Consider the following 25,034-nt stretch of genomic DNA (forward strand, 5'->3'; position numbering starts at 1 on the left):
GCCTCTAGTTGATTAACACGAGTGTCGTTCTCGTCAGGAGGGGCACAAACATCATTTACTGACATTTCAATTACAGGGCGGCTCGTCAAGCGCTGCTTTAATTAATTACAGACCGTGGCTTTGAGTGAGACCCGCCCGACGCTCACGTGACGCTCGATCTGCTCTCACCACGTCTCTAAAAAGGCTTTTCAAAATGAAGTGTGTTTTTGCATGTAACAAGCTAATTCTGCTAATGAGGTTAGAAAAATCATCTTGTTTTCTGTTCCCATTTGTAGATTATTTTGCTTGTTTCAAGAAAAAAATGCACTTAATTTTGACTTGTTTTTTTCTGAAAACAAGACAATTTTTACTTGTCTAGAAAATCCTTCTTGATTTGAGATTTTTTAGATATTTTGGCTGGAAACTAGACAAAAAAAAAACAATTTGTTGAGTGAACTTAAAATAATTAAAATAATGCCTTAAAATTTTAAGTTCAGTCAACTCAAATATGTTTTATTCAACTTGAAATGTTCAGTTGTACTAAGTGACAACTTAGATATTTGAGTTGACTTAACAAAAATCTGGTTTGTTAAACTTGTTTTTTTTTCTGAAAACAAGACCATTTTTACTTGTCTAGAAAATCCTTCTTGATTTGAGAATTTTTAGATATTTTGGCTGGAAACCAGTCAAGTCAAGTCAAGTCACCTTTATTTATATAGCGCTTGTAACAGTACAGATTGTGTCAAAGCAACTGCACAGTATTTAAACAGAACAATAGTGTGTAAGTAACGCATTATTGTAAATAATCAATTTTCAGTCAAAGGCAGTTCATCAATGAATTCAGTGATATCATCTTCAGTTCAGTTCAAATAGTATAGGATATCGCTGGAAAATGTCCCCAACTAAGCAAGCCAGAGGCGACACTAGACAAAAAAAAAAAAAAACAATTTGTTGAGTGAACTTAATTAAAAATGAATGCCTTAAAATGTTAAGTTCAGTCAACTCAAAAATGTTTTATTCAACTTGAAATGTTCAGTTGTACTAAGTGACAACTTAGATATTTGAGTTGACTTAACACAAATCTGGTTTGTTAAACTTGTTTTTTTTTCTGAAAACAAGACCATTTTTACTTGTCTAAAAAAATCCTTTTTGATTTGAGAATGTTTAGATATTTTGGCTGGAAACAAGACAAAAAAAAACAAAACAAAAAAAAACAATTTGTTGAGTGAACTTAAAATAATTTAAAATAATGCCTTAAAATGTTAAGTTCAGTCAACTCAAATATGTTTCATTCAACTTGAAATGTTCAGTTGTACTAAGTGACAACTTAGATATTTGAGTTGACTTAACACAAATCTGGTTTGTTAAACTTGTTTTTTTTCTGAAAACAAGACCATTTTTACTTGTCTAGAAAATCCTTCTTGATTTGAGAATTTTTAGATATTTTGGCTGGAAACAAGACAAAAATCTAAGTAAGAAAAGCATTTTTTGCAGTGAGAGATCACATGATCATCAGATGTGTGTGTGAGATGTTTTCAGTGATATCTGATATCAGTGTTTGTGTTTATGGATCATGGATTATGAACACACACACAAACACACTTGTTCACTATATAAACAATTCTATTATTGTATATACAGTTAGTTAAAAATATTAGTCTAACACTAACAGGAAAGGTTTCAAAACAGAATTATTAGAATTAAAAAACGTTTTTTCTTTATTTGGATACTGTTGTTACAAACAAGCATGTGCACAAAAGGAGGTTTTCGGTAGCAATGCACTGAAATTTTGGCTGAAATAGCAGTTTTCAGTTTTAACTGAAATGGTTTTGAAGAGCTGAATTCAGTTCACTGTTTGGACTCAAACAGTGATATTTTATTAGCGTTTCTGTTTTGACTGTCAATGTCTATTTCATGCACAACGCGGATAAACTAAAGCAGAAACACTGATGCTAGTCCTGGATCAACAATATTGATTTCTGGATTTTGAAATGGATTCTTAAATCTCAAGATGTGTCTTTCAGTCTGTGCTGTTTTCTGTTGTTGTGTGATCTTCACTAAACATTATTTGTATCTCCTGCCATCCAATATTCATAATAAGTGCAATATGTGTGACTTTTGATTTGAAACAAAGTCCCTGCTTTCAAATCCTTAGTCTTATCACTAAATTCAGTCAATAAACGCTGTTTTGTGGCTGTTATATGTGGTGACGGATTGCTGATCGTCTCTTCCTCTTTACTATTAGTTACAGCAGCAAATAAACATGAATGAACATTAGAAGAAACAGAACACCTGAAATTAATTTAATGTATGTTTGAATAAATCTTATTTCTGATGTGTTTGTTTATATTTCCACAAACAAAATGAAGTAGTAACAATTCTGTTCAAAGAAAGCTGACACAAAACTGCCTTATGTGCAGTTAAAATGTTTCTACAAGTCAGTTTTCATTTGTGACAGGCGCAGAAACTGTTGTAATTGTTAGAATGGTCACGAAACTGCAATCTCAGGTAAAACTAATTTATCAGACCAAACCGTTAGTCGTAGAGACTTAAAACTTGGAGGGATGGTAGTACTCACACCGCCAACAACGTCACCAATGCTCGCCCCAATCGGCCTGACGGGGGCGCTACAGCCATCAAAAGTATGAAGTCGCTTATAACTCCTAAACCGTCAGTCACAGACTCAAGTGTCTTATGTTGTTGGAATCCTTGACTCACACCAGACAAGATTTTGTTTGATTTGATTGTGATCACCAAATTTTGGGGTATTTTGGATTTTTTGCTTACTTTTGCAAACTAGTCGTAGGTTTTTCACCCAGTCAGAACCAAACCAGTGAAAGATTCTCTGGAGAGTGAATATCAATAATTATCAAAAAAAGTCTAACTTTTGACTAACCGTCGCAAAGGGGGAAAGAGGGAAGTAAAAACATTTAAAAAACGGCTATATCTATGCAACCATTTGTCCTATCAATATGTAAATCGCTGTGCACGGTTTTGGTCCAAAGTGCCACATCTCAAAAAAACATGTCCGCCATTGGCCGATGAAGTTTGAGCACCTATTAGACATGGTTAACAGAGGCCAATTGGAACGAAACTCGGTGGACCAGTTTGAATCATGGCACCAACGGTCTGAGAGAAATTTGAAAGAAATTAGCCTTGTTTTTCAAGAGCGTAAAAGATTGTGCATTGCACGGTTTTTGCACATACATGTGATATCCATATCATATGACAGAACTCCTCATTCTGAATACCTTTGCCTCTAGAAGCACTGCTGTCAATCAAATCGTTTGTTAAATGATTGAGAAGATGTAAAAAATCTACTTTTGCGAACTAGTCCTAGGTTTTTCACTTAATCTGGAGAAAACACTGCAGAACAATTGTCTAGACTCTCTAGGTCAATCATTTTTTTAAAACAAAAAAATTTTTTACCTTTTGGGAAGCTCTAACGGGGTCGTTTCGAAAAGGGGCCCATCCAAATGTACCCAAAACCCTATAAAGCCAAAAGGAAAACTCAAAACTTCACAAACCTGGTGAGCACATGCGACAGCTGATTCTAAACAAGCATGCAACGTTTTAAGGAGATCAAACCACAGCTGGCGCTATAACAGTCATAAACATTATAAAACAATATTTTTATGGTAAAATATCTGTACTTGCAAAAAAAGGCTTGCTACATAATGTCATTTTTAAAATGTGCTTAAATGCCTTAAAGCGCTTGAACCCTGGTAATCACTGCTTGCGGCTGTATTTATTAAATATATTTGATCCATTCTCATTTTCCCATCTAATCAAAGATAAACTTTAAAAACAGTGTTATTTATTTCTGCATATGTATTTCTAATAGCTGTGGAAGTTAAATGGCAAACAGTTTTCATTTGTGCGCAAACGTCTGATGTTTTGTCGGTCTGATTGAATCATGAGTCAAAAGGTGATGTGAGCAGATGGTCTGATTCATTCTTCACTGGAACAGGAAGCTGCAGGATGATGCATTGTGGGATAGTATGTGTAATGCAGTGTGTTGGGAGAACATAAACGCGCTTCAATCTTTCTCTACTTAAATGCATTAGCATCAGGTCATGGGCTCGATTTCCACTGTGTCTATTAGATGCATGATGGTGTTTTGTGTCGCAGCAGGTTTGATCTGTTCTCTAAGCCATCGCTCACACATTTTTCTCCCAGAATGCTTTGGTCTGATCTGCCGTGATTTGTGGGATAATTTGTTGCACAAGGAAACTCGTGCGTCCATGAGAGCATGCGAGGTCAGAGGTCAGTGTGTAAATCAGAGCGCCGTATATCAGTCCGTCCCATCGCTCCGGCTCATTCTCTTATAGACTGAAGATCATGTCAGCAGTTCTGCTTTTACCCACGATGCTCAGCGGCGCGATCGATCTCTGACGCATGTTCCGCTAAGCCAATTAAAGCGATCTGCTGATTATCTGTGTGTGTTTCCGCAGGCTGAAGTTCAGAAGTGATCGAGCGGGAGCGGCAGGACTCAAAGATGCGGTCGCAGGCCTTGTTGCTGTATCTCACGGTGCTGCAGACGGCCGGAGCCGCTTTCCCAGAAGACACCGAGCCAATCAGTATTTCACACGGCAACTGTGAGTAACTGCGTCTCACCTCCTCGCTTTGTCTCGTCTTGTTCTCGTCCCGCCGTCTTCTTCTCGCTCCGCGGCTGTGAAATGGGATTCTGGTGCCCAGAGAAACTGTAAATGCTGTCCGAGTCGCCGAGACTTCAGAGATACGCTTTTGTTTTGCCTGTCAGGATGAAAAACACACACACACACACACACACACACACACACACACACACACACACACACACACACACACACACACACCTTGTGTCTCTCACTGTCTCACTTAAAGACACCATTAAAGGCACTGTTTAAGATCACAATTCTGAGAAAAAAAAGTTAGTTGCAATTCTGACTTATTTTCTCAGAATAATATAAACTCACAATTCTGAGAAATAAAGTCAGATATGAATTTGCAATTCTGACTTTTTTCTTGCAAATGCAAGTTTATTTCTTACAATTCTGACTTTATTTCTCAAAATTCAAGTTTATATTATAATTCACAGAAAGATTTTTTGCAAATCTGGGAAAAAAGGTCAGAATTGTGAATTTATATCGTGCAATTCTGATTTTATTACTATTTTGAGATTATATGTCACAATTATGACTTTTTTTCTCAGAATTGCATAATATAAAACTCACAACATAATATACAACTTACATGGGGGGCAGCCGTGGCCTAATGGTTAGAGATTCGGACTTGTAGCCCAAAGGTTGCAGGTTCGAGTCTCAGGTCCGGCAGGGATTGTAGGTGGGGGGAGTGAATGTACAGCACTCTCTCCACCCTCAATACCACGACTGAGGTGAGTCCCTTGAGCAAGGCACCGATCCCCCAACTGCTCCCCGGGCGCCGCAGCAATGGCTGCCCACTGCTCCGGGTGTGTGTTCACGGTGTGTGTGTGTTCACTACTGTGTGTGTGCACTTGGATGGGTTAAATGCAGAGCACAAATTCCTTGTATGGGTCACCATACTTGGCCTCACTCACCCCCTTTCCTTTCCTTTCCTTATAAAGTCAGAACTCGCAATTCAGATTTTTTTTTCTCAGAATTGTGATATAAACATGCAATTGTGTGTTATAAAGTCTGACATTTTCTCGCAATTCTGACTTATTTTCTCAGAATTATAATATAAACCCACAATTCTGAGAAATAAAGTCAGAATTGCGAGATATGAATTTGCAATTCTGACTTTTTTTCTTGCAAATGCAATTTTATATCTCGCAATTCTGAGAAAAAAGTCTGAAATTCTGACATTTTCTCGCAATTCTGACTATTTCTCAAAATTGTTTTATATTTTATATTATAATTCAGAGAAAATAATTTAGAATTGCGAGTTTTTATATTTCACAATTCTCACTTTTTTTGCAAATTTGGGAAAAAAGGTCAGAATTGTGAATTTATATCGTGCAATTCTGATTTTATTACTATTTTGAGATTATATGTCACAATTATGACTTTTTTTTTCACAATAATGACTGTTTTTCTCAGAATTGCATAATATAAAGTCTGAAATTTGCAATTTTGACTTTTTTCTTGCAAGTGCAAACTTATATCTCACAATTCTGACTTGTTTTTCCTCAGAATTGAGATATAAACTCGCGATTGCATGTTATAAAGTCAGAATTGCAAGATATAAGTTTGCAATTCTGAGAAAAAAAGTCAGAAATTCTGACATTTTCTCACAAGTCTGACCTATTTTCCAGAATTATAATATAAACTCACAATTTTGAGAAGTCAGAATTGCACATTTTTATATTTCACAATTCTCACTTTTTTTTGCAGATCTGGGAAAAAAGGTCAGAATTGTGAATTTATATATCATGCAATTCTGATTTTATTACTCAGAATTTTGAGATTATATCTAACAATTATGACTTTTTCTCGCAATTCGGACTTTTTTTTTTCTTTCTCAGAATTATAATATAAACTCACAACTGTTAAAAATAAAGTGAGAACTGTGAGTTTTTATATTTCACAATTCTCTTTTTTTTTGCAAATCTGGAAAAAACAGGTCAGAATTGTGAATTTATATCGCGCAATTATGACTTTTTCTCTCAGAATTGCGTAATATAGAGTTATAAAGTCTGAAATTTGCAATTCTGAATCGAGATATAAACTTGCGATTACATGAAATAAAGTCAGAAATTCTGACATTTTCCAGACTTTGACTTATTTTCCAGAATTATAATTAAAAAAACTCACAATTTTGAGAAATAAAGTCAGAATTGCACATTTTTACATTTCACAATTCTCACCTTTTTTTTGCAAATCTGGGAGAAAAATGTCAGAATTGTGAATTTATATCATGCAATTCAAAAAAAGATGAAACATTTTATTTGTTTATGTGCATGTCATGCATCATATCATTAGCGAGCCGTGAACATGTGAATGTGTTGATGAATTATTACAATATTGACTTAAAATCTTCAAGTTTATTTGCAAAAAAATGACAATTTTTTTTTTTCAAAAATCGTGTTTTTTTATGTTATCATGTTTTTATAGTGTTAATTAGCTGTAGTTTTAGCTATTTTTACTAATCAAAATTGAGAAAAATTGGAATGCACAATGAAAAGTATGATTTTTCAGTTTTTGCAAAATGAACTGTTTATTTGTTCAGTGATCGCTCAATAATGTCATCAGTATTTCAGCCAGTTTTCTTGAGCGATTGTCATGTTGAAGGTTTGTTCAGACAGACTCAGGCATCCCATGTGGTTTTGTCAGACTCTTTAATGAAGTGATGTTTTGCCGTGAAGCGTCTCGCTGCTGAACGTGTGCCAATGAAACTTTGTTCCACTTCCTTCTCTGTCAGATACCAAACAATATCCAGCGTTCGTGGGACACAAACCGGGACGGAACAACACGCAACGGCACAAACTGGACATTCAGCTGATCGTCATCATGAACCGCACTCTCTATGTGGCCGCGAGGTGAGTTTGCTATTTAAAGATGGGCGCCGTTATTAACGGAGACTGGTAAAGCTCAGATTGACCAGATTGTTGGCATGGTAACCAGCAGCCCATTCCCAGCATATGGACGTGAAGCAGCACATGTTCAGGAGTCAGAGAGACAGCGGCGTGTGAATCAGACGCTCATTAGAGCTGCGCATGCATACTACACTTCCTCCAGGCAAAATGAGCATTTGATGAGAAACTGTTTTACATTTAGCAGCGTTTTTGTGGGCCTTAGAAAGCCTTCTACGAATGAAGGCCTTCAAAACGGAACAGAAGTCTTAAATTCGTCAAGTTGTGGCATTAACTAAAATACTATAAACTAGAGATATTAAAAAACCCTAATAAAAATGGACAAAAAACTACTAAAATTAAATTGAAAACCAAAAAAAAAAAAAAAAAAAAAAATTAATAAAAATGAAAAAAAAAATAAAAATTTAAAAACAAAAATTAGAAAGAAAATGAAGAAAAAAAAATAAAAAAGCATTTCATTTTTAGTGCTGAAATAAAATTAAGTAAAAACTATAGATATTTAAAAAAACAAAATTTGCACAAAAATTTAAAATGAAATTAAAAAACTAAATAAAATAAATTATATAAAAATAAAAAATATTAATAAAAAGTAATATTTTAATATAAAAGTGAAAAAATGAAACAAATTTAAACATTTAATTTTGGTACTAAAATAAAAATAAATAAACTGTAGATAATAAAAACCCGAATAATAATAATGGACAAAAACACACAACAAAATTGCTTAACTAAAATAAAAATAAAAACTAATTAAAAATCTTAATAAAAATGAATAAACATTAAAAAAATTATTTAAAAACAAAAATTTGAAAGAAAATAAGAAAGTAAAAAAAATAAAAATAAGTAAAAACTATAGATATTTAAAAAAAAAATTTGCACAAAAATTTTAAATGAAATTAATAAATAATTGAAATAAATTATATAAAAATAAGAAAAAATATTTATAAAAAATAATTATTATAAAAGTGAAAGAATTAAACAAATTTAAACATTTAATTTTGGTACTAAAATAAAAATAAACTGTAGATATTAAAAACCCTAATAATAATAATGGACAAAAACACAACAAAATTGCTTAACAGATTATATGAAAATAAAAACTAATTTAAAAAAAATGTATAAACATTTAAAAGAGAATTTAAAAATAATTAATAAAACTAAATAAATTAATTTATCAGGTCGAGGCATTAAATGTTGCATACACAGCAAAATATAAACATTTGCCTTAGTACTTTTGTTTTGTTTTCAATACAAACATCTAAACATCCTTAAATCAAGGTTTATTTGAGATGCACCATGAAGATTTTGTCTTGTTTTCTGAGAAATTAAAACCATAAACTTGAAATAAAATGAACTTTAGCTGAAATAATATAAGAAAGAGGAAAATAAATAAATAAACTATAGATATAAAAAAACTAATAAAAATGGACAAAAACACACAAAATTAAAATAAAAAATATGAATAAAAATGAATACACATTTAAAAAATAATTTAAAAACAAAAATGAGAAAGAAAATAAGAAACAGTGCTGAAATAAAAATAAGCAAAAACTATAGATATTTAAAAAAATAGTAATAAAATGGATATAAACAACAAAATTACTAAACAAGAATGTAAAATGAAAACAGATTATATAAAAATAAATAATAAAAATATTAACAAAAAGTAATTAATAAAAATAAATACATTAAATAAAAACAAATGAATAAAACTGGTCTTAAAAGGGTTTAAAAAGTCTTATATTGACCTTTAAATATACCTGCAAAAGCTTTTTAAATGAAATATCTTACAGTTTGTAAAGATCTGATTCTGATCTTCTGTCTTCTGTTCTGTCTCCGTGTGAATGTTTATTAATTGAACAGTCCTTTAGCATTTTCTCTCTCTCTCATAATAAACATTGAGGTGTGTTTTGGCCAGAGATGAGGGAGTGGTGCACCTGAGCACACTCTGATTGATTGATAGCTGTAGGCTCCGCCCACTCACTCTCCACTAATGAAAATGCTGGCGCTCTCATTGATTGATAGCTGCAGTCTCCGCCCACTCATCCTCCACCAATCAGATCTCTGAACGCTGATTACAGGAGGATTGAAAGCTCCAGCAGTGAGTCGGTGTCTGTTTGAGCGTCTGATGGTCAGATCATAGCTCTTCTCTGTCGTTTTCCTCTCTGTTGTTTGGTGAAAAAATGTTTCCAGCTTTGAGCTCCAGTCTCTTCTGGTCTTTCTGTTGTTTTGTGGTTTTATTTAGGCCTGTATTTTAGGCCTGATGTGACTCAACAACACCTCTGAGAAAATAGTTTTCTTTAGAGTTTCCTCAGTTTGTTTTGTTTTTTGAAACCTCAGTGCAGCTCCACAAAATCCAGTCATTCAAACACAGCAGGACAGAGAAAGAAAGAAAGAAAGAAAGAAAGAAAGAAAGAAAGGACTTTTAAGGAAGTTGAAAGAATAAAAGCTTAAAGGAATGAAGTTCTGATCAATGAGCGGTTGCATAAGCTGTTTAGACTGGTCTTCAATAGTTAGTCATCTCATTTTTATTTTATTTAAAGTCAGTAAAAAAAAAAGTGTTGAATTGTTCTAGTTGGAATAAAGAAAAATAAGACCAATTAGGCATCGGCTAAAATGCTAGTTTGTCAAGTAGTTCTTAGTCTAAAGTTGCATCAAATATTTAAATTTCCAGACTAAAGAAAACACAAAATTTAAAAATTTAATGAAGATAAATATTGTGCCATCAGCCCATTATGCTGCCACAGAAGATGTGTTCAATTGGACATTAGGCCTTGATATTAGAGGTGCTACTATAAGGAAAGACAAATTTTGTGCAAGTCGATTTCTATTCATTTATGTGAATCCATGCTCTTGTTTTATTCATAGTAAGATATCAGTGATGCACAAAGAAAATAGGTTATATAAAACTAGAGATTGCAATGCATAAGCATGCCAAAAATTCCCATGTGCATGTAAATAGTTTCTCAAGGGCACAAAACAAGTTTCTTGCGTGCATGTAAAAAAGTGTATTTATTATTATAATTATTTTGTTTTAGGGGCTCTGTATGTTGCTACTTTGAGAAAATCAATGAAAAAACCCTGAAAAAATAAAAATATTTACAGATGACTGTAACTATACAAAATATAAAGCTGAAAATAATACTGAGTGAACTAGTTATGTTAAATGTTATCTAAAAAAAAAATCTACTGAGAGGTTTGGAAATATAGGTTTGGAATTTAAGTAATTTCCAGTTCTGAAAAAGCATGGAAAAAAGAGAGCAGAGTATGAAAAAATATTTGAATTTTGAAAACACAAAAGAAGAATTTAATAAAGATAAATATTGTGCCATCAGCCCATTATGCTGCCACAGAAGATGTGTTCAATTGGACATTAGGCCTTGATATTAGAGGTGCTACTATAAGGAAAGACAAATTTTGTGCAAGTCAGTTTCTATTAATTTGTGCATCCATGCTCTTGTTTTATTCATAGTAAGACGGCAGTAATGCACAAAAAAAATAGGTTATATAAAACTAGAGATTGCAATGCATAAGCATGGGAAGTTTCTTGCGTGCATGTAAAAACCTGTATTTATTATTATAATAATTATTTTATTTTAGGGCCTCTGTATGTTGCTACTTTAAGAAAATCAATGAAAAAACCCTGAAAAAATTATATTTACAGATGACTGTAACTATACAAAATATAAAGCTGAAAATAATACTGAGTGAACTAGTTATGTTAAATGTTATCTAAAAAAAAAAATCTACTGAGAGGTTTGGAAATATAGGTCTGGAAAAGTTTGGAATTTAAGTAATTTCCAGTTCTGAAAAAGCATGGAAAAAAGAGAGCAGAGTATGAAAAAATATTTGAATTTCCAGACTTAAGAAAACACAAAAGAAGAATTTACAGAAGATGTGTTCAATTGGACATTAGGCCTTGATATTAGAGGTGCTACTATAAGGAAAGACAAATTTTGTGCAAGTTGATCTCTATTAATTTATGTGCATCCGTGCTCTTGTTTTATTCATAGTAAGATATCAGTGATGCACAAAGGAAATAGGTTAAATAAAACTAGAGATTGCAATGCATAAGCATGCCAAAATGTGCATGTAAATAGTTTCTCAAGGGCACAAAGTTTCTTGCGTGAATGTATTTTGCTACTTCGAGAAAATCGATGAAAAAAAAAAAACAGAATTTTTTTGTGTGTGTGTGAACTAGTTATGTTAAATGTTATCTAAAAAAATTACTGAGAGTTTGGAAATTTGAGTCTGGAGAAAGTTAGAATTTACAAATGGAAAACGTGTAGGAAGCCTGTAAACTACAGAAACGTGAAGTGCATGTGTATTATGTGTTCACATAGTGTTTCTTTACAAAATGACATCAACTACTGGCCTGGCATGAATAATACAGCATTTTAGTCATTTCTGTGGATCCGTGTGAACAGGGATCGTTTTGAAGTTGTCGTCTGTACACAAACAATGCAAAGGAAAAGCTTTTCTTTTTTTAGCAAATCTTTGTCATGAGAACATATCCTTAGTTTCCCAATTGTAAGTCTAACACAGTGTTGGTGTTAAGCCTTATCAAATGGTTTTGATGGCATTTCATATTTATTACATTGGGTATATATTTCAAAACAGTATAACTGTAGAAATGCCACAGACTTCTGGCATAGTTTAGTATTATATTAGGATTTAATCTCAAGTTTAAGGGGAGACACTGCAGGCAAAAACACCTGTCAAGTTTGAGATTTTGGGCTTTTCATAGTGTTTTTGTAAGACTAGTGGAAAGAAAACATCTAAAAGACACTGTTAAGTCTTTCTTTTATAGCACTTTATCTATTTGTGTCAATAGATTTCAATTACAATACAGATTTTTAGAGGCCAAGACACTGAGCCATAAATCTCCACTTCAGCAGCACTTACACACACCACACTTTACATTTGTATTCCTGTCTATATCCTGAAGGTTTTTTTGTTCATATACAGGTCCTTTTCAAAAAATTAGCATATTGTGATAGTTAATTTTCTGTAATGTACTGATAAACATTAGACTTTCATATATTTTAGATTCAATACACACAACTGAAGTAGTTCAAGCCTTTTATTGTTTTAATATTGATGATTTTGGCATACAGCTCATGAAAAATCATCTAAAAAAATTAGCATATCATGAAAAGGTTCTCTAAACGAGCTATTAACCTAATCATCTGAATCAACTAATTAACTCTAAACACCTGCAAAAGATTCCTGAGGCTTTTAAAAACTCCCAGCCTGGTTCATTACTCAAAACCGCGATCATGGGTAAGACTGCCGACCTGACTGCTGTCCAGAAGGCCATCATTGACACCCTCAAGCAAGAGGGTAAGACACAGAAAGACATTTCTGAACGAATAGGCTGTTCCCAGAGTGCTGTATCAAGGCACCTCAGTGGGAAGTCTGTGGGAAGGAAAAAGTGTGGCAGAAAACGCTGCACAACGAGAAGAGGTGACCGGACCCTGAGGAAGATTGTGGAGAAGGACCGATTCCAGACCTTGGGGGACCTGCGGAAGCAGTGGACTGAGTCTGGAGTAGAAACATCCAGAGCCACCGTGTACAGGCGCCAGGTCAAGCCACTTTTGAACCAGAAACAGCGGCAGAAGCGCCTGACCTGGGCTACAGAGAAGCAGCACTGGACTGTTGCTCAGTGGTCCAAAGTACTTTTTTCGGATGACAGCAAATTTTGCATGTCATTCGGAAATCAAGGTGCCAGAGTCTGGAGGAAGACTGGGGAAAGGGAAATGCCAAAATGCCTGAAGTCCAGTGTCAAGTACCCACAGTCAGTGATGGTCTGGGGTGCCGTGTCAGCTGCTGGTGTTGGTCCACTGTGTTTTATCAAGGGCAGGGTCAATGCAGCTAGCTATCAGGAGATTTTGGAGCACTTCATGCTTCCATCTGCTGAAAAGCTTTATGGAGATGAAGATTTCATTTTTCAGCACGACTTGGCACCTGCTCACAGTGCCAAAACCACTGGTAAATGGTTTACTGACCATGGTATTACTGTGCTCAATTGGCCTGCCAACTCTCCTGACCTGAACCCCATAGAGAATCTGTGGGATATTGTGAAGAGAAAGTTGAGAGACGCAAGACCCAACACTCTGGATGAGCTTAAGGCCGCTATCGAAGCATCCTGGGCCTCCATAACACCTCAGCAGTGCCACAGGCTGATTGCCTCCATGCCACGCCGCATTGAAGCAGTCATTTCTGCAAAAGGATTCCAGACCAAGTATTGAGTGCATAACTGAACATAATTATTTGAAGGTTGACTTTTTTTGTATTAAAAACACTTTTCTTTTATTGGTCGGATGAAATATGCTAATTTTTTGAGATAGGAATTTTGGGTTTTCATGAGCTGTATGCCAAAATCATCAATATTAAAACAATAAAAGGCTTGAACTACTTCAGTTGTGTGTAATGAATCTAAAATATATGAAAGTCTAATGTTTATCAGTACATTACAGAAAATAATGAACTTTATCACAATATGCTAATTTTTTGAAAAGGACCTGTATATTTTGCTTGGTTTTATATATTTTATTCTCCAAAAAAATGTAAAAGTTTTCTGCCTGTTCTAAGTATTTTCTGAATTATGGAGTGACAAAATGAGATCCCTCCGTAAAAACATTTGACTCTAATATGTCAAAAAAAAAAAACAAGAATTTTGAAGCTGACTTCATCCAGTGTTTAGATTTTTGTACTAGAGACGTATGCAAATTAGTTTATTATTTAATTAATGCCTCATTTGCATATTAAAACCTAACATTTTAGAAAACTTGTAATACAAAACATGTTTGCAGTTATCAAAGTAATCAATCAACTGGGTCAGTAAGGTCATAACTATTAGTTCATTTTTTTACTCTATTCACCTGCAGTGTCTCACCTTAACAGTTTTGTAAAGTGTGTGTAAACTGTCCAGTAGGTACATTGAGTTCTGGAGGATTTTGGGTGTTTATGTCATTTGAAAGATTCATTCATTGAATGCATTTTGTGCCAAAGCAAAGATAAATGATCCACAGTTTAGCCCACAGACACTGCTGTTGTGTGAAGAGTGTTGGAAAAGTGACTGAGCTATTGAGAAATGTGATTTAAAAAGTCTGTAATTATAGATTTAGTCGGTGATTGCATAGATACTGGATACTGGAGATGCATAGACGCAGATTTTGAGCTCAAAGGGATTCAGACCTCAGTAAATGTGAGATATTGAGCTGAAATTTGTCAGTGTGTGACATGAACACGAACACAACTCTGAATAGCTATCTTTGTGAGGACAATGCAATATCTGGCTCCTAACCCTAAACCAGGGGTCAGGGACCTTTTTTCACCAAAGAGACTATTATTTTTTTTTTTTTGGTGAGTGCATTGTTTCAAAAGAGCCATTGAAAAAAAACATATTACTATAATAAAAATAAAACCTTTTTTTATCCATGTACAACTTAAACAAATGTGCAGCATCACATACTGAATGAATGAAAAACATGCACATTTTTCATTTCTGGTTAATGGCGCTAAATAAGAAAATGATCTGCCGCCGGCAGTTGATTTTGATATTCTAGGTTTCAAATTGCCAGAGTTTTGAGAACGCAGCGGACGTGAGGGACTATAATATGATAAGAACTCACTCAAGTACTGAGGAGCTAAACCATTGAGGGCTTTATCAGTAATTAGTAAGGTTTTAAAATCTATACGATGTTTAATAGGGAGCCAGTGCAGTGCTGACAGAACCGGGCTAATATGGTCATACTTTCTGGTTCTAGTCAGAACTCTAGCTGCTGCATTTTGGACCAGCTGGAGTTTGTTTATTAAGCGTGCAGAACAACCACCCAATAAAGCATTAATTAATTAACATTTCTGCATTTGACATCGAGAGCATAGGTCATCATTTCGATATATTTTTGAGATGGAAAAAATGCACTTTTGCAAATGTGGCTTTCAAAGGACAGACTGCTATCGAATAGCACACCTAGGTTCCTGATGACGAAGAATTAACAGAGCAGTCATCGAGTATTAGACGGTGTTTAAAGTTATTACATGGAGAGGTTTTGGGTCCAATAATGAACACCTTTTTTCAGAATTTAGCAGTAAGAAGTTACTCATCCAGTTTTTTATATCTATGCATTCCATTAGTTTTTCAAATTGGTATGTTTCGCCGGGCCGTGAAGAAATGTAGAGCTGCGTATCATCAGCGTAACAGTGAAAGCTAACACCATGTTTCCTGATGATATCTCCCAAGGGTAACATATAAAGCGTAAAAAGTAATGGCCCTAGTACTGAGCCTTGAGGTACTCCATACTGCACTCGTGATTGATATGACACCTCCTCATTCACCGACACCAGCTGATGGCGCTCAGATAAGTGGGATTTGTATTTGAATGAACGGAGACAGTTGTCGAGCCACGTCATATTTGTCAAAGACCAAAACGTTCCCAACCACTGCCCTAAACCTTCCTATCAGAACTAAGTGCCTCAGCCTAAACCTAACTATTACCTGATCCCTAAAACCAAGTCTTGACCATCAAACAGGCCTTTAGATGAGTCTCAGAAAGTGAGGGACTGGCCAAAATGTCCACTTTACAAAATTGTCCTCACTCAAACCGGCCCTCACAAAGATAGCTGCACAAGTGTGCGCACACACACACACACACACACACACACACACAGAGACAGAGAGAATCACAGCTGAGCTCTGTGGGGCTGGTGTCAGCGGGTCTGGAGGTGCATGCGGGACATTGTCCACATTCCTCCGGCTGCGACCGCAGCGTCCCGTAGCAACCCAAACCCAAACCCCCCCGTCATGAGAACAGGGAAACGTTGCTGCCACTGACACCAGAACAGCTGAGAAAACACCAGAACGCTCTAGAAGCGCGTGTGACGGCTCACGCGTGATGAAGGGCGGAGCCTCGGCGAGGGGGTGTCGTGCTGGTGTGGATTGACAGGTGTGAGGCGCATACTAATGAGCTCCTTTCTCTGCGAACACACAGCGAGAGAGTTTGACAAAAGGCCACCAGATGGACGCGGCCGGCCTGCGCTCACCCGCATGAGAAGCGCATTCCTGCGCACAAAGAGCCTCTGTTGAGCTGCTGGACGACCGGCACAAACACCATCAGACCTGCTCTCAAACCCAGACCTATAAAACCCATCAAACGTGATGGGAATTGTGTGTTTTAGTTCGTGTTTAGCAGATATATGCTTGTTTGAATCTGATGGATTTTTCGCTTTCTTTCCTTTGGACAAATGTTTTTTTTTTTTGTCTAATCTGATGCTCTGTAGTCAGTCATGTTTATTTCTACATTGCTTTATACAATACAGATTGTGTGAGAGCAGCCGCACAGAGATCAACAGGAAAATTACACAATCAGTTATGAAAACTCATAGGCTAGATAGACAGATTCTTTATTGTCATTGTCACAGAAATACAACAAAATTCTTTATGGCTCAATTCAGTCAGAAGTTTATAAAGGAAAAACTGTGAAAACCACTATAATAATTTATATCCACTGATATAAGAAATCAGCATGATAAATCATGTTAAACATGATTTCTGCTTCTCTGGAAGTCTAATATGATGAAATCAAACAAGAACTATGATCTTGGCTTGATCATACTTGGATCTCCAGTGTTCAGATTTATGTGAAGGTGTTTTGTGCAAATTTGTGGATATTGAATTAGAACATTTGCATATTTAAACATAACATTTGTGACCCTGGAGCACAAAATGATTAATTTTTCTTTTATGACATTATGTACAATTCCTACCGTAACAATACTTACAACAATATTTACAATAATTAGATTTTTTTTGCACCCTCAGATTTTCCATTAGTTGTATCTGGGCCAGATATTGTCCTATCCTAACAAACCAGACATCAATGGAAAGCTTATTTATTCAGTTTGACTAGTTTTGTGGTCCATTTCAAAAATCCTGTAGTACAAGATAAAATGTTTACAACTCTTAAAGAGCAGGTCATATGTTTTATTTAATGTGTCCTAATATTGAATTGGAGTCCCCTAACAGGTTTAAATGCATCTAAGGTCAGAAAACATCAGAATATACATTTATACATTGATTTCAAAACTGTTTGTTCCAACCAGCTTTGAGCGTAATGTCTGTAAACTCCTCCCTTCCATAAGCATACTCTGCTCTGATTGGTCAGCTGGCCAAGCCTGTTGTGATTGGCACAGAAGATAAAAGCTTAGATTCGAGAAGCTGACTCAGTAAAATGGTGAGCACACAACAAAAGGTTCAAATTGTTTTGTTGTGGTATCATGGAAAAAAATGAATGAATTTTTGAAAAAGTTATCTTCTTTTGGCAATAAAACACAAATTTGTTTTCACAGCTTCTTCTCGACATGATGTAAACACATTAACTAGTTGAAGTGTTTGTGGTCAGGTCAGACTGTTCGTATTTCAGTAACAGGCTGAAAATGTGAAAATATAACGACTCGTCGCTTGAAGCGATGAGGAATGAGGTGTTTTCATGAAATGTGTAGTCAAACGTACTGTATTATGCTCTGGAATGTTGTGAAGTGAAAGATTCCCAAAATAGAACTACTCTGATAAAGTACAGATACTTGTAAAATGTATGCAAGTACAGCTTGCTGTCCATCACTGGTGTGAATGTGCTCACAGGTGTGGGTTACAGTGAATATGATCACAGGTTTAGATTAGAATATTCAAGTTTGTCATTACAAGTACAAGGCAACGAAATGGAGTCTAACCAGAAGTGCAATACGCAGCAAGTGCAGGATATAGGTATAAGTTCTAAGTGCACTTATAGGAGATATGTGCAAGGAGAAACTATGGGTAACTAAGGTGTGGGTTATAGTGAATATGATCACATGTGCACAACAGTATCACACTGACTGACCGTGGCTCAGCTCTCTGTCATAGCAGGAGCGTTTAAGATGTAAATCTGTGGGAATGAGAAGCGCTCAAGATAAACATCCCTAAAGTTAATGATGTGGGACGTGTCCTGCTGGAGAGAGAGCGTTTATTAGAGCTGTTTAACACTCGTCACTATAGTGCTGCTGCTGCTGATGATAGTCAGTGATGAGCGCCTCAGATCTGCCTCTGCTTCATGGAGTCTGTCTCTGGATGATATGACAAAAGAAAATCTATGAATAATGCTTTAGTGGTAATGTTCCCATTTAAGTTATAAAACCATTATTTCTGAATGTCCAGTTATATGTGGGTCAAATACATTAAGATGTCCACTTCAAAAGAAATGTACAAAAGTGATTTTATGTCTATAGAAAAGACATTAAATGTAAGTAAAGTGTTTACTTTTAAGGTTTTGGAGAATAAAATGTCAGAATTTGGTTGAAATAATGTTAGATTGTCATTCAGTGTAACACAATATTAATGTCAAAATTCAAACAACATGTTTATTCTGACTTGTACATATTAAACTATATAAAAGAATAAGGAGCATATTACATTGGATTTGTTTTAAATGAGTAAAAAAATTCTTACTGACAAATGGGCAAAACCTACGATAGTGGCAACATTTAAAAACGTAAAATACAACTACTTGGTGTTTTTAGTTCTTTTAATATGTCATGAATTGATTTTTGCTGTAAATATGCCTGACAAGATTTTGTCTTTTGAAAGCTGCATTGAACATTAAATTGTCTCAGAAATCTGAGGCTAATCTTGTTAAAAACATCATGCTTGTAACTTGCTAATCATGCTAGCAACATGCTTATGCTAGAAATGTGCTAGCCATGCTATAAACCATATAACTTTGCTAATCATGATAAATTCTTGTTAGTAACATGCTAATCATGTTAGAAACATGCTCAAAACTTGCTAATCATGTTAGCAACATGCTCAAAACTTGCTAATCATGTTAGCAACATGTTAATCATGTGAAAATCAAGATAGCAACATGCTAGTAACTTGCTAATCATCCTAAGAACATGTCAGTAACTTTGTTAATCCTGATAAATTCTTGTTAGTAACTTGTTAATCATGCTAGCAACATGTCAGTAATCATGTGAAAAACATGCTAACATGTTAGAAACATGCTAGTATCTTGCTAATCATGCTTTAGTGTTTATTGACAAATAAATTCATTTTTCAAGTTTTGGCCGGATTCCCTGAGTCACTCAGATGTAAACACTACTGTGGTTCGCACACCTCATTATGACATGTTTGGGCATTTAATGATGTTTTATTAACAAGGTTCAGGAGGAGCACAATCAGATAATCAATCTATTTGGCACAGGTGTAACTCGTTTAGCCAATCATCGAATTAGCGCATCATATATATATAGCCAGCCGTCTTACCTCCATCCAGCGACAGTTTCTTGGCATCCCTCCTCCACCCCAACTCCCCACTTCTAATGTGTTTCTATCCCAAACTAGGGACGGGGAGTTCTCTGGGTCCGGCCTGTATTCCAGGCCCGGAACCCTTCCCCAGGACAGCACGCCAAAATATGCTTATTACTCGCTCAAGCAGATTAGATGTAAGGGCGAACTCGCAAATCATTTTTCACGTACAGTAATCATGCAACGTAACGAGCAAATGTAAAATATTGAATTTTGTCTTTTGAAAGCTGCATTGAAAATGAATTTGGCTCAGAGTCCATGGGTTTGATGAAAACCACCCGCATTTGATCAGACCTGAAATAAAAGAAACTGAATTAGACACACAGAGTGTTCTCGTTCTGCTCTGCAGTAACTTCATCAGTTCTCTCTGAGATCAGCACTAATTACTCACTAGAATGGAGTTTCACTAATGAGCGACACGTACCTGTGCTGATTGAAATGCATCTGTCGGAAACACAATCTCTGGTGCTCACACACACACACACACACACACACACACACACACACACACACACACACACACACTCTCTCTCTCTCTCTCTCTCTCTCTCTCTCTCTCTCTCTCTCTCTCTCTCTCTCTCTCACTCACACACACTCACACACACACACACACACACACTGAAATGCTGAATGCTGCTGGAGAACTGAACCACTGTTTCTGTCCGTCACACTGAACACACTCTTATGATGCCACTGTGATTAATTACTGGGCTTTTCATAACGTTTGAGGAATTGTATTTGTCTAGAGATGACTGCGCCTCTGGTGACCCACACAACACTCATTTCACAAATGGCTTTTCTATTAGATTGAGGCAGCGAGGAAGATTCGATTGAAGTCGACTCGGGTCTGAACGTTGGAATAGATTCAAAACATGTTCCAGTCGCATGAGATGACGATCTTACACACATATGAACATCCACATGACAGCTCACTATTCCACAAACAACCAGAACAATACAAGTTCAACTGGAACTGGCTGAGTTCCCATGATGAGGAATTCATCAGCTAATGGCATTCTGGGAAATGAAGTGTTCTTTCATCCTGGTCCATAAATGTTTATGATATTTATTTAGTCTGTTTATATATTTATGTACAGTTTTATTACTTTTTCCTTTAACTTTTGCATAGTTGTGTTAGTATTTGTATACTATTATAGTTCCTAAGTTGTCTTGAAAAAGCCAGCTTATTGTGATCCTGTTTAAACTACTTCTTTTTCTTCTTCTTCTGAGACTAAATTTAAAAAATGTATCTCCTCCTAAATTTTTAAAGCTACAACCACCAAACTCGGGTCAGAACTTCAGACTGATCATGTTAGAAACATGCTAGCAACATGCTAACAACATGCTAATGATGTGAAAAACAAGTTGTCAACATGCTAATCATGTGATAAACAGGCTAGTAACATGCTAATAATACTAGAAACAGTAACTTGTTAATCATGCTAACATGCTAATAACAAGCTAATCATGTGAAAAACATGCTAGCAACATGCTAATCCTGTTAAAAACAGGCTAGTAACATGTTAATAATACTAGAAACAGTAACTTGTTAATCATGCTAACATGGTAACCATGAGAAAAACAAGTTAGCAAAATGTTAATTGTGCTCAAATGCTAACAACATGCTAATCATGTGAAAAACTAGTTAACAACATGCTAATGCTAGCAACATGCTTATTGTATTAGAAACATCCTAGCAACGTGCTTGTAACTTGTAATCACGCTAAGAACATGATAACATGCTAGCAACATGCTAATCCTGTTAAAAACAGGCTAGTAACATGCTAATAATACTAGAAACAGTAACTTGTTAATCATGCTAACATGGTAACCATGAGAAAAACAAGTTAGCAAAATGTTAATTGTGTTTTAAACATGCTAACAACATGTTAATCGTGTGAAAAACTAGTTAGCAACATGTTAATGCTAGCAACATGCTTATCGTATTAGAAACATGCTCGCAACATGATAGTAACTTGCTAATCATGCTAGTAGCATGCTAATAATACTAGAAACAGTAACTTGTTAATCATGCTAACATGCTAATAACATGGTAATCATGTGAAAAACTAGTTAGCAACATACTAATCATGTGAAAAACAAGCTAGGAACATGCTAATCGTGTTAGAAAAATGCTAGCAACATGCTAATAACATGGTAATCATGTGAAAAACAAGTTAGCAACATGCTAATCATGTTAGAAACATGCTAGAAACTTGTTAATCATGCTAACATGCTAGTAACAGTAATCTTGTGAAAAAATTCTAGCAACATGCTAATAGTGTTAAAAACATGCTAACCACAGGCTAGTATGCTTATCATGCTAGAAACAAGTTAGTCACTTGCTAATCACGATAAATTCTTGTTAGTAACTTGTTAATCATGCTAGCAACATGCTTATCGTATTAGGAACATGCTAGTTACAGGCTAATCATGCTAGCAACATGCTAGTAACATGCTATTCTTGCCTAGGCTGGTTGGCTGGGTTTAGCTGGTCATAGCTGGAAGGCAGGCTGGTTTTAGAGGGGTTTTGGCCACTTTTCCAGCCTGGCCAGGCTGGTCTTAGCTGTTTTTTTTTTTCAGCAGGGATTAACTTGCTAATCATGCCAGTAACATGCTAGTAATTTGCTAATCGTGTCGTCTGGTTGTCTATTTTTCTGATGGACTTTCGAACTACTTGAAGCTAGTGAAATGTTTCAATCTCTCTGGCTTGGCTTTTTCAAACCAACTGTAAAGTTTGTCATCAGACTTGGCTCTAGTTAATATGATAGTTTTTATTTTATTTAGTCTGTTTCCTCACATGAATGAAGCTGAAGACGAATGACAGTGTGAATGTCTTGACAGGGATCACATTTACACGCTGGACATGGAGACGGCCGACACGGAGGAGATCTTCTTCAGTAAGGTGAGTCTGAGCATAGAGTTCTGTCCTCCTCTTAATTACCTGCCAGTGTCTCTCTCTCTCTCTCTCTCTCTCTCTCTCTCTCTCTCTAAGAGCTTTATCCCATCAGGAGCCGCTGTCATGCGTCACGCCGCTGGGCCCTGATTCATGTGCGTATGCGAGCCAGCGATTAACCGGCTGATTGATGGAGATGGATCTGAGCGGGATGTAGTTTAATCAGTCATCGGGGCTCGTTTGACCCTCGGGGCCGTGACAGAGAGCTGTAATTGAGTCCAATCTATCGATCTCACATTGATTTCCTGTCCACAGAAGCTGACGTGGAAGTCCAGACAGGCCGACGTGGACACCTGCAGGATGAAAGGGAAACACAAGGTACGCTTGTGCCACCATCGTGATCAAAAATTCAGCTGATTGGCAAAAACCTAATATTACATCATTTGATGCCAAGTTAGAAAATAACAGTATAGACTTTCCATGTGCAGTTTTATGTACTGTGCATTCAGCTTTAAAGGTGCCATAGAATGCATTTATACAATATTTTAAATTGTTCTCTGAGATCTACATAGAAGGAATATGGCATAGGAAAGGGCAAAAAATCTCCAGAAATGGTTTTACAGCTCCATTTACAACCCTAGGATTTGTCCCTAGAATGAAATGCTCTGGTATTGCCTTATTTGGAAGGTTCATGAATATTAATGAGCTCTGCTCTGATTGGCTGTTTCACAGAGCGGCTCATCTCTATAGCTCGCACATGGAGGAAATATATATGTAATTACGGAGCTCTAGCCGCTTTTAATATGCGGTTTGTTGAATCTGCCGTTTTGAATCCGCAACATTTTACTCTCACTATTGTGATGGCATGTGCTCTGTGTAACGTTATACTGCAGCGATACTTCTTACCACACAAGTTCAGATGCTTGTTAGTGATGCTCAGGATCTGTAAATCATTGGCCATCATCAGGCAGTCATCTCTCTGTTTATGTGGGAAGTGAAATCTTATGTACTGCAATGTAAGGCTAGCGCTAGCATTAAGCTAACCGTGTCTCTTCGATACTGATGATTGGGCGATGCAAATGTTGGGGGCGTGACTATTAACGATCGGGACTATTGCGTAATAGACGGTGTTATGTTGGAATTGACCTGTTTTTCGGTGGTCTTTTGCAAACACTAGATTTATATAAGAAGGAGGACACGATGGTGTTTGAGACTCATGGTATGTCATGTCCATGTACTGAACTGTTATTATTCAACTATGCCAAGGTAAATGCAGTTTTCCATTCTATGGCACCTTTAATGATCTGCCAAAGCAGGCAAATGTCAAAGATTTTAGTTTTAATGTCACAAAGAAGAGCGCAAAATAAATAACTCACAAGCTGCAGGGGAGTGGAAAAATGTTCAAATACTCCATTTAGCAAAATAAGCCCTTTTCACAAAATGTGTCATCTTCTGTTTCTGTGAAACACCACAGACACAGCAGAAAACATCTGGATCATGTTTGCAAAGAAAAGGCCTTCAGGAGTTCAAAAATATCAATTAAAAACTTTAAATGTTTCCCTTTTTGTCTACGTAGTATGATTTCCTATCATAACAAAGGCAAAAATGGCAAAATTATGATTTATAGTCAAATAAACAAAGCTTTCCATTGATGTTTGGTTTGTTAGGATAGGACAATATTTGGCCGAGATACAAAGTAAAAAATATAAAATATTGAGAAAATCTCCTTTAAAGCTGTCCAAATGAAGTTCTTAGCAATGCATATTACTAATCAGAAATTAAGTTTTGATATATTTATGGTGGGAAATGTACAAAATATCTTCATGGAACATGATCTTAATTTCCTAATGATTTTTGGCATAAAAGAAAAATCGATAATTTTGACCCATACAATGTATTCTTGGTTATTGCTACAAATATACCCCAGCGACTTAAGACTAGTTTTGTGCTCCAGGGTCACATATGTATATCATGACTTATCAAAATAACAAATGTAGCAAATGTCAAAAGTTTCAAAATTGTATCATTTACCAAAATGTAACAATTCAAAATGTAGCATTTAACTTACAATCTGCAAAGGAGTGGAAAAAATATGTTCAAAGAATCAAACAAATAAATACAGTTTTTTTCCAAATCTGTAATTAATTAATTAATTCTTTAAGGTCTAAAATAATGTCATGCATGTGGAAACAAGCTGGGAATTGATCAAATAGTTGTAATTTGGCTCAGATTTAGACCGGAATCATGTGTTTGTGGTG

The 25,034-nt window shown here is 35.6% G+C and overlaps 1 protein-coding gene across 4 annotated transcripts in view; it reads left to right on the forward strand.

Annotated features, from left to right (window-relative positions):
- Positions 1 to 25,034, forward strand: part of LOC141286624 (semaphorin-6A-like) — a 114,895-nt gene that overhangs the window by 41,496 nt on the left and 48,365 nt on the right. For all 4 annotated transcript variants that reach the window (XM_073818676.1, XM_073818677.1, XM_073818678.1 and 1 more), the window contains exons 2-5: positions 4,434 to 4,577; positions 7,363 to 7,480; positions 22,725 to 22,785; positions 23,092 to 23,154. In XM_073818676.1, the coding sequence (XP_073674777.1) occupies positions 4,478 to 4,577; positions 7,363 to 7,480; positions 22,725 to 22,785; positions 23,092 to 23,154 (342 nt within the window). In that variant the 5' untranslated portion in view covers positions 4,434 to 4,477. The remainder of the gene's footprint in view (positions 1 to 4,433; positions 4,578 to 7,362; positions 7,481 to 22,724; positions 22,786 to 23,091; positions 23,155 to 25,034) is intronic.

This window comes from Garra rufa, chromosome 15, assembly GCF_049309525.1.
Source record: "Garra rufa chromosome 15, GarRuf1.0, whole genome shotgun sequence".
Taxonomy (NCBI): Eukaryota; Metazoa; Chordata; class Actinopteri; order Cypriniformes; family Cyprinidae; genus Garra; species Garra rufa.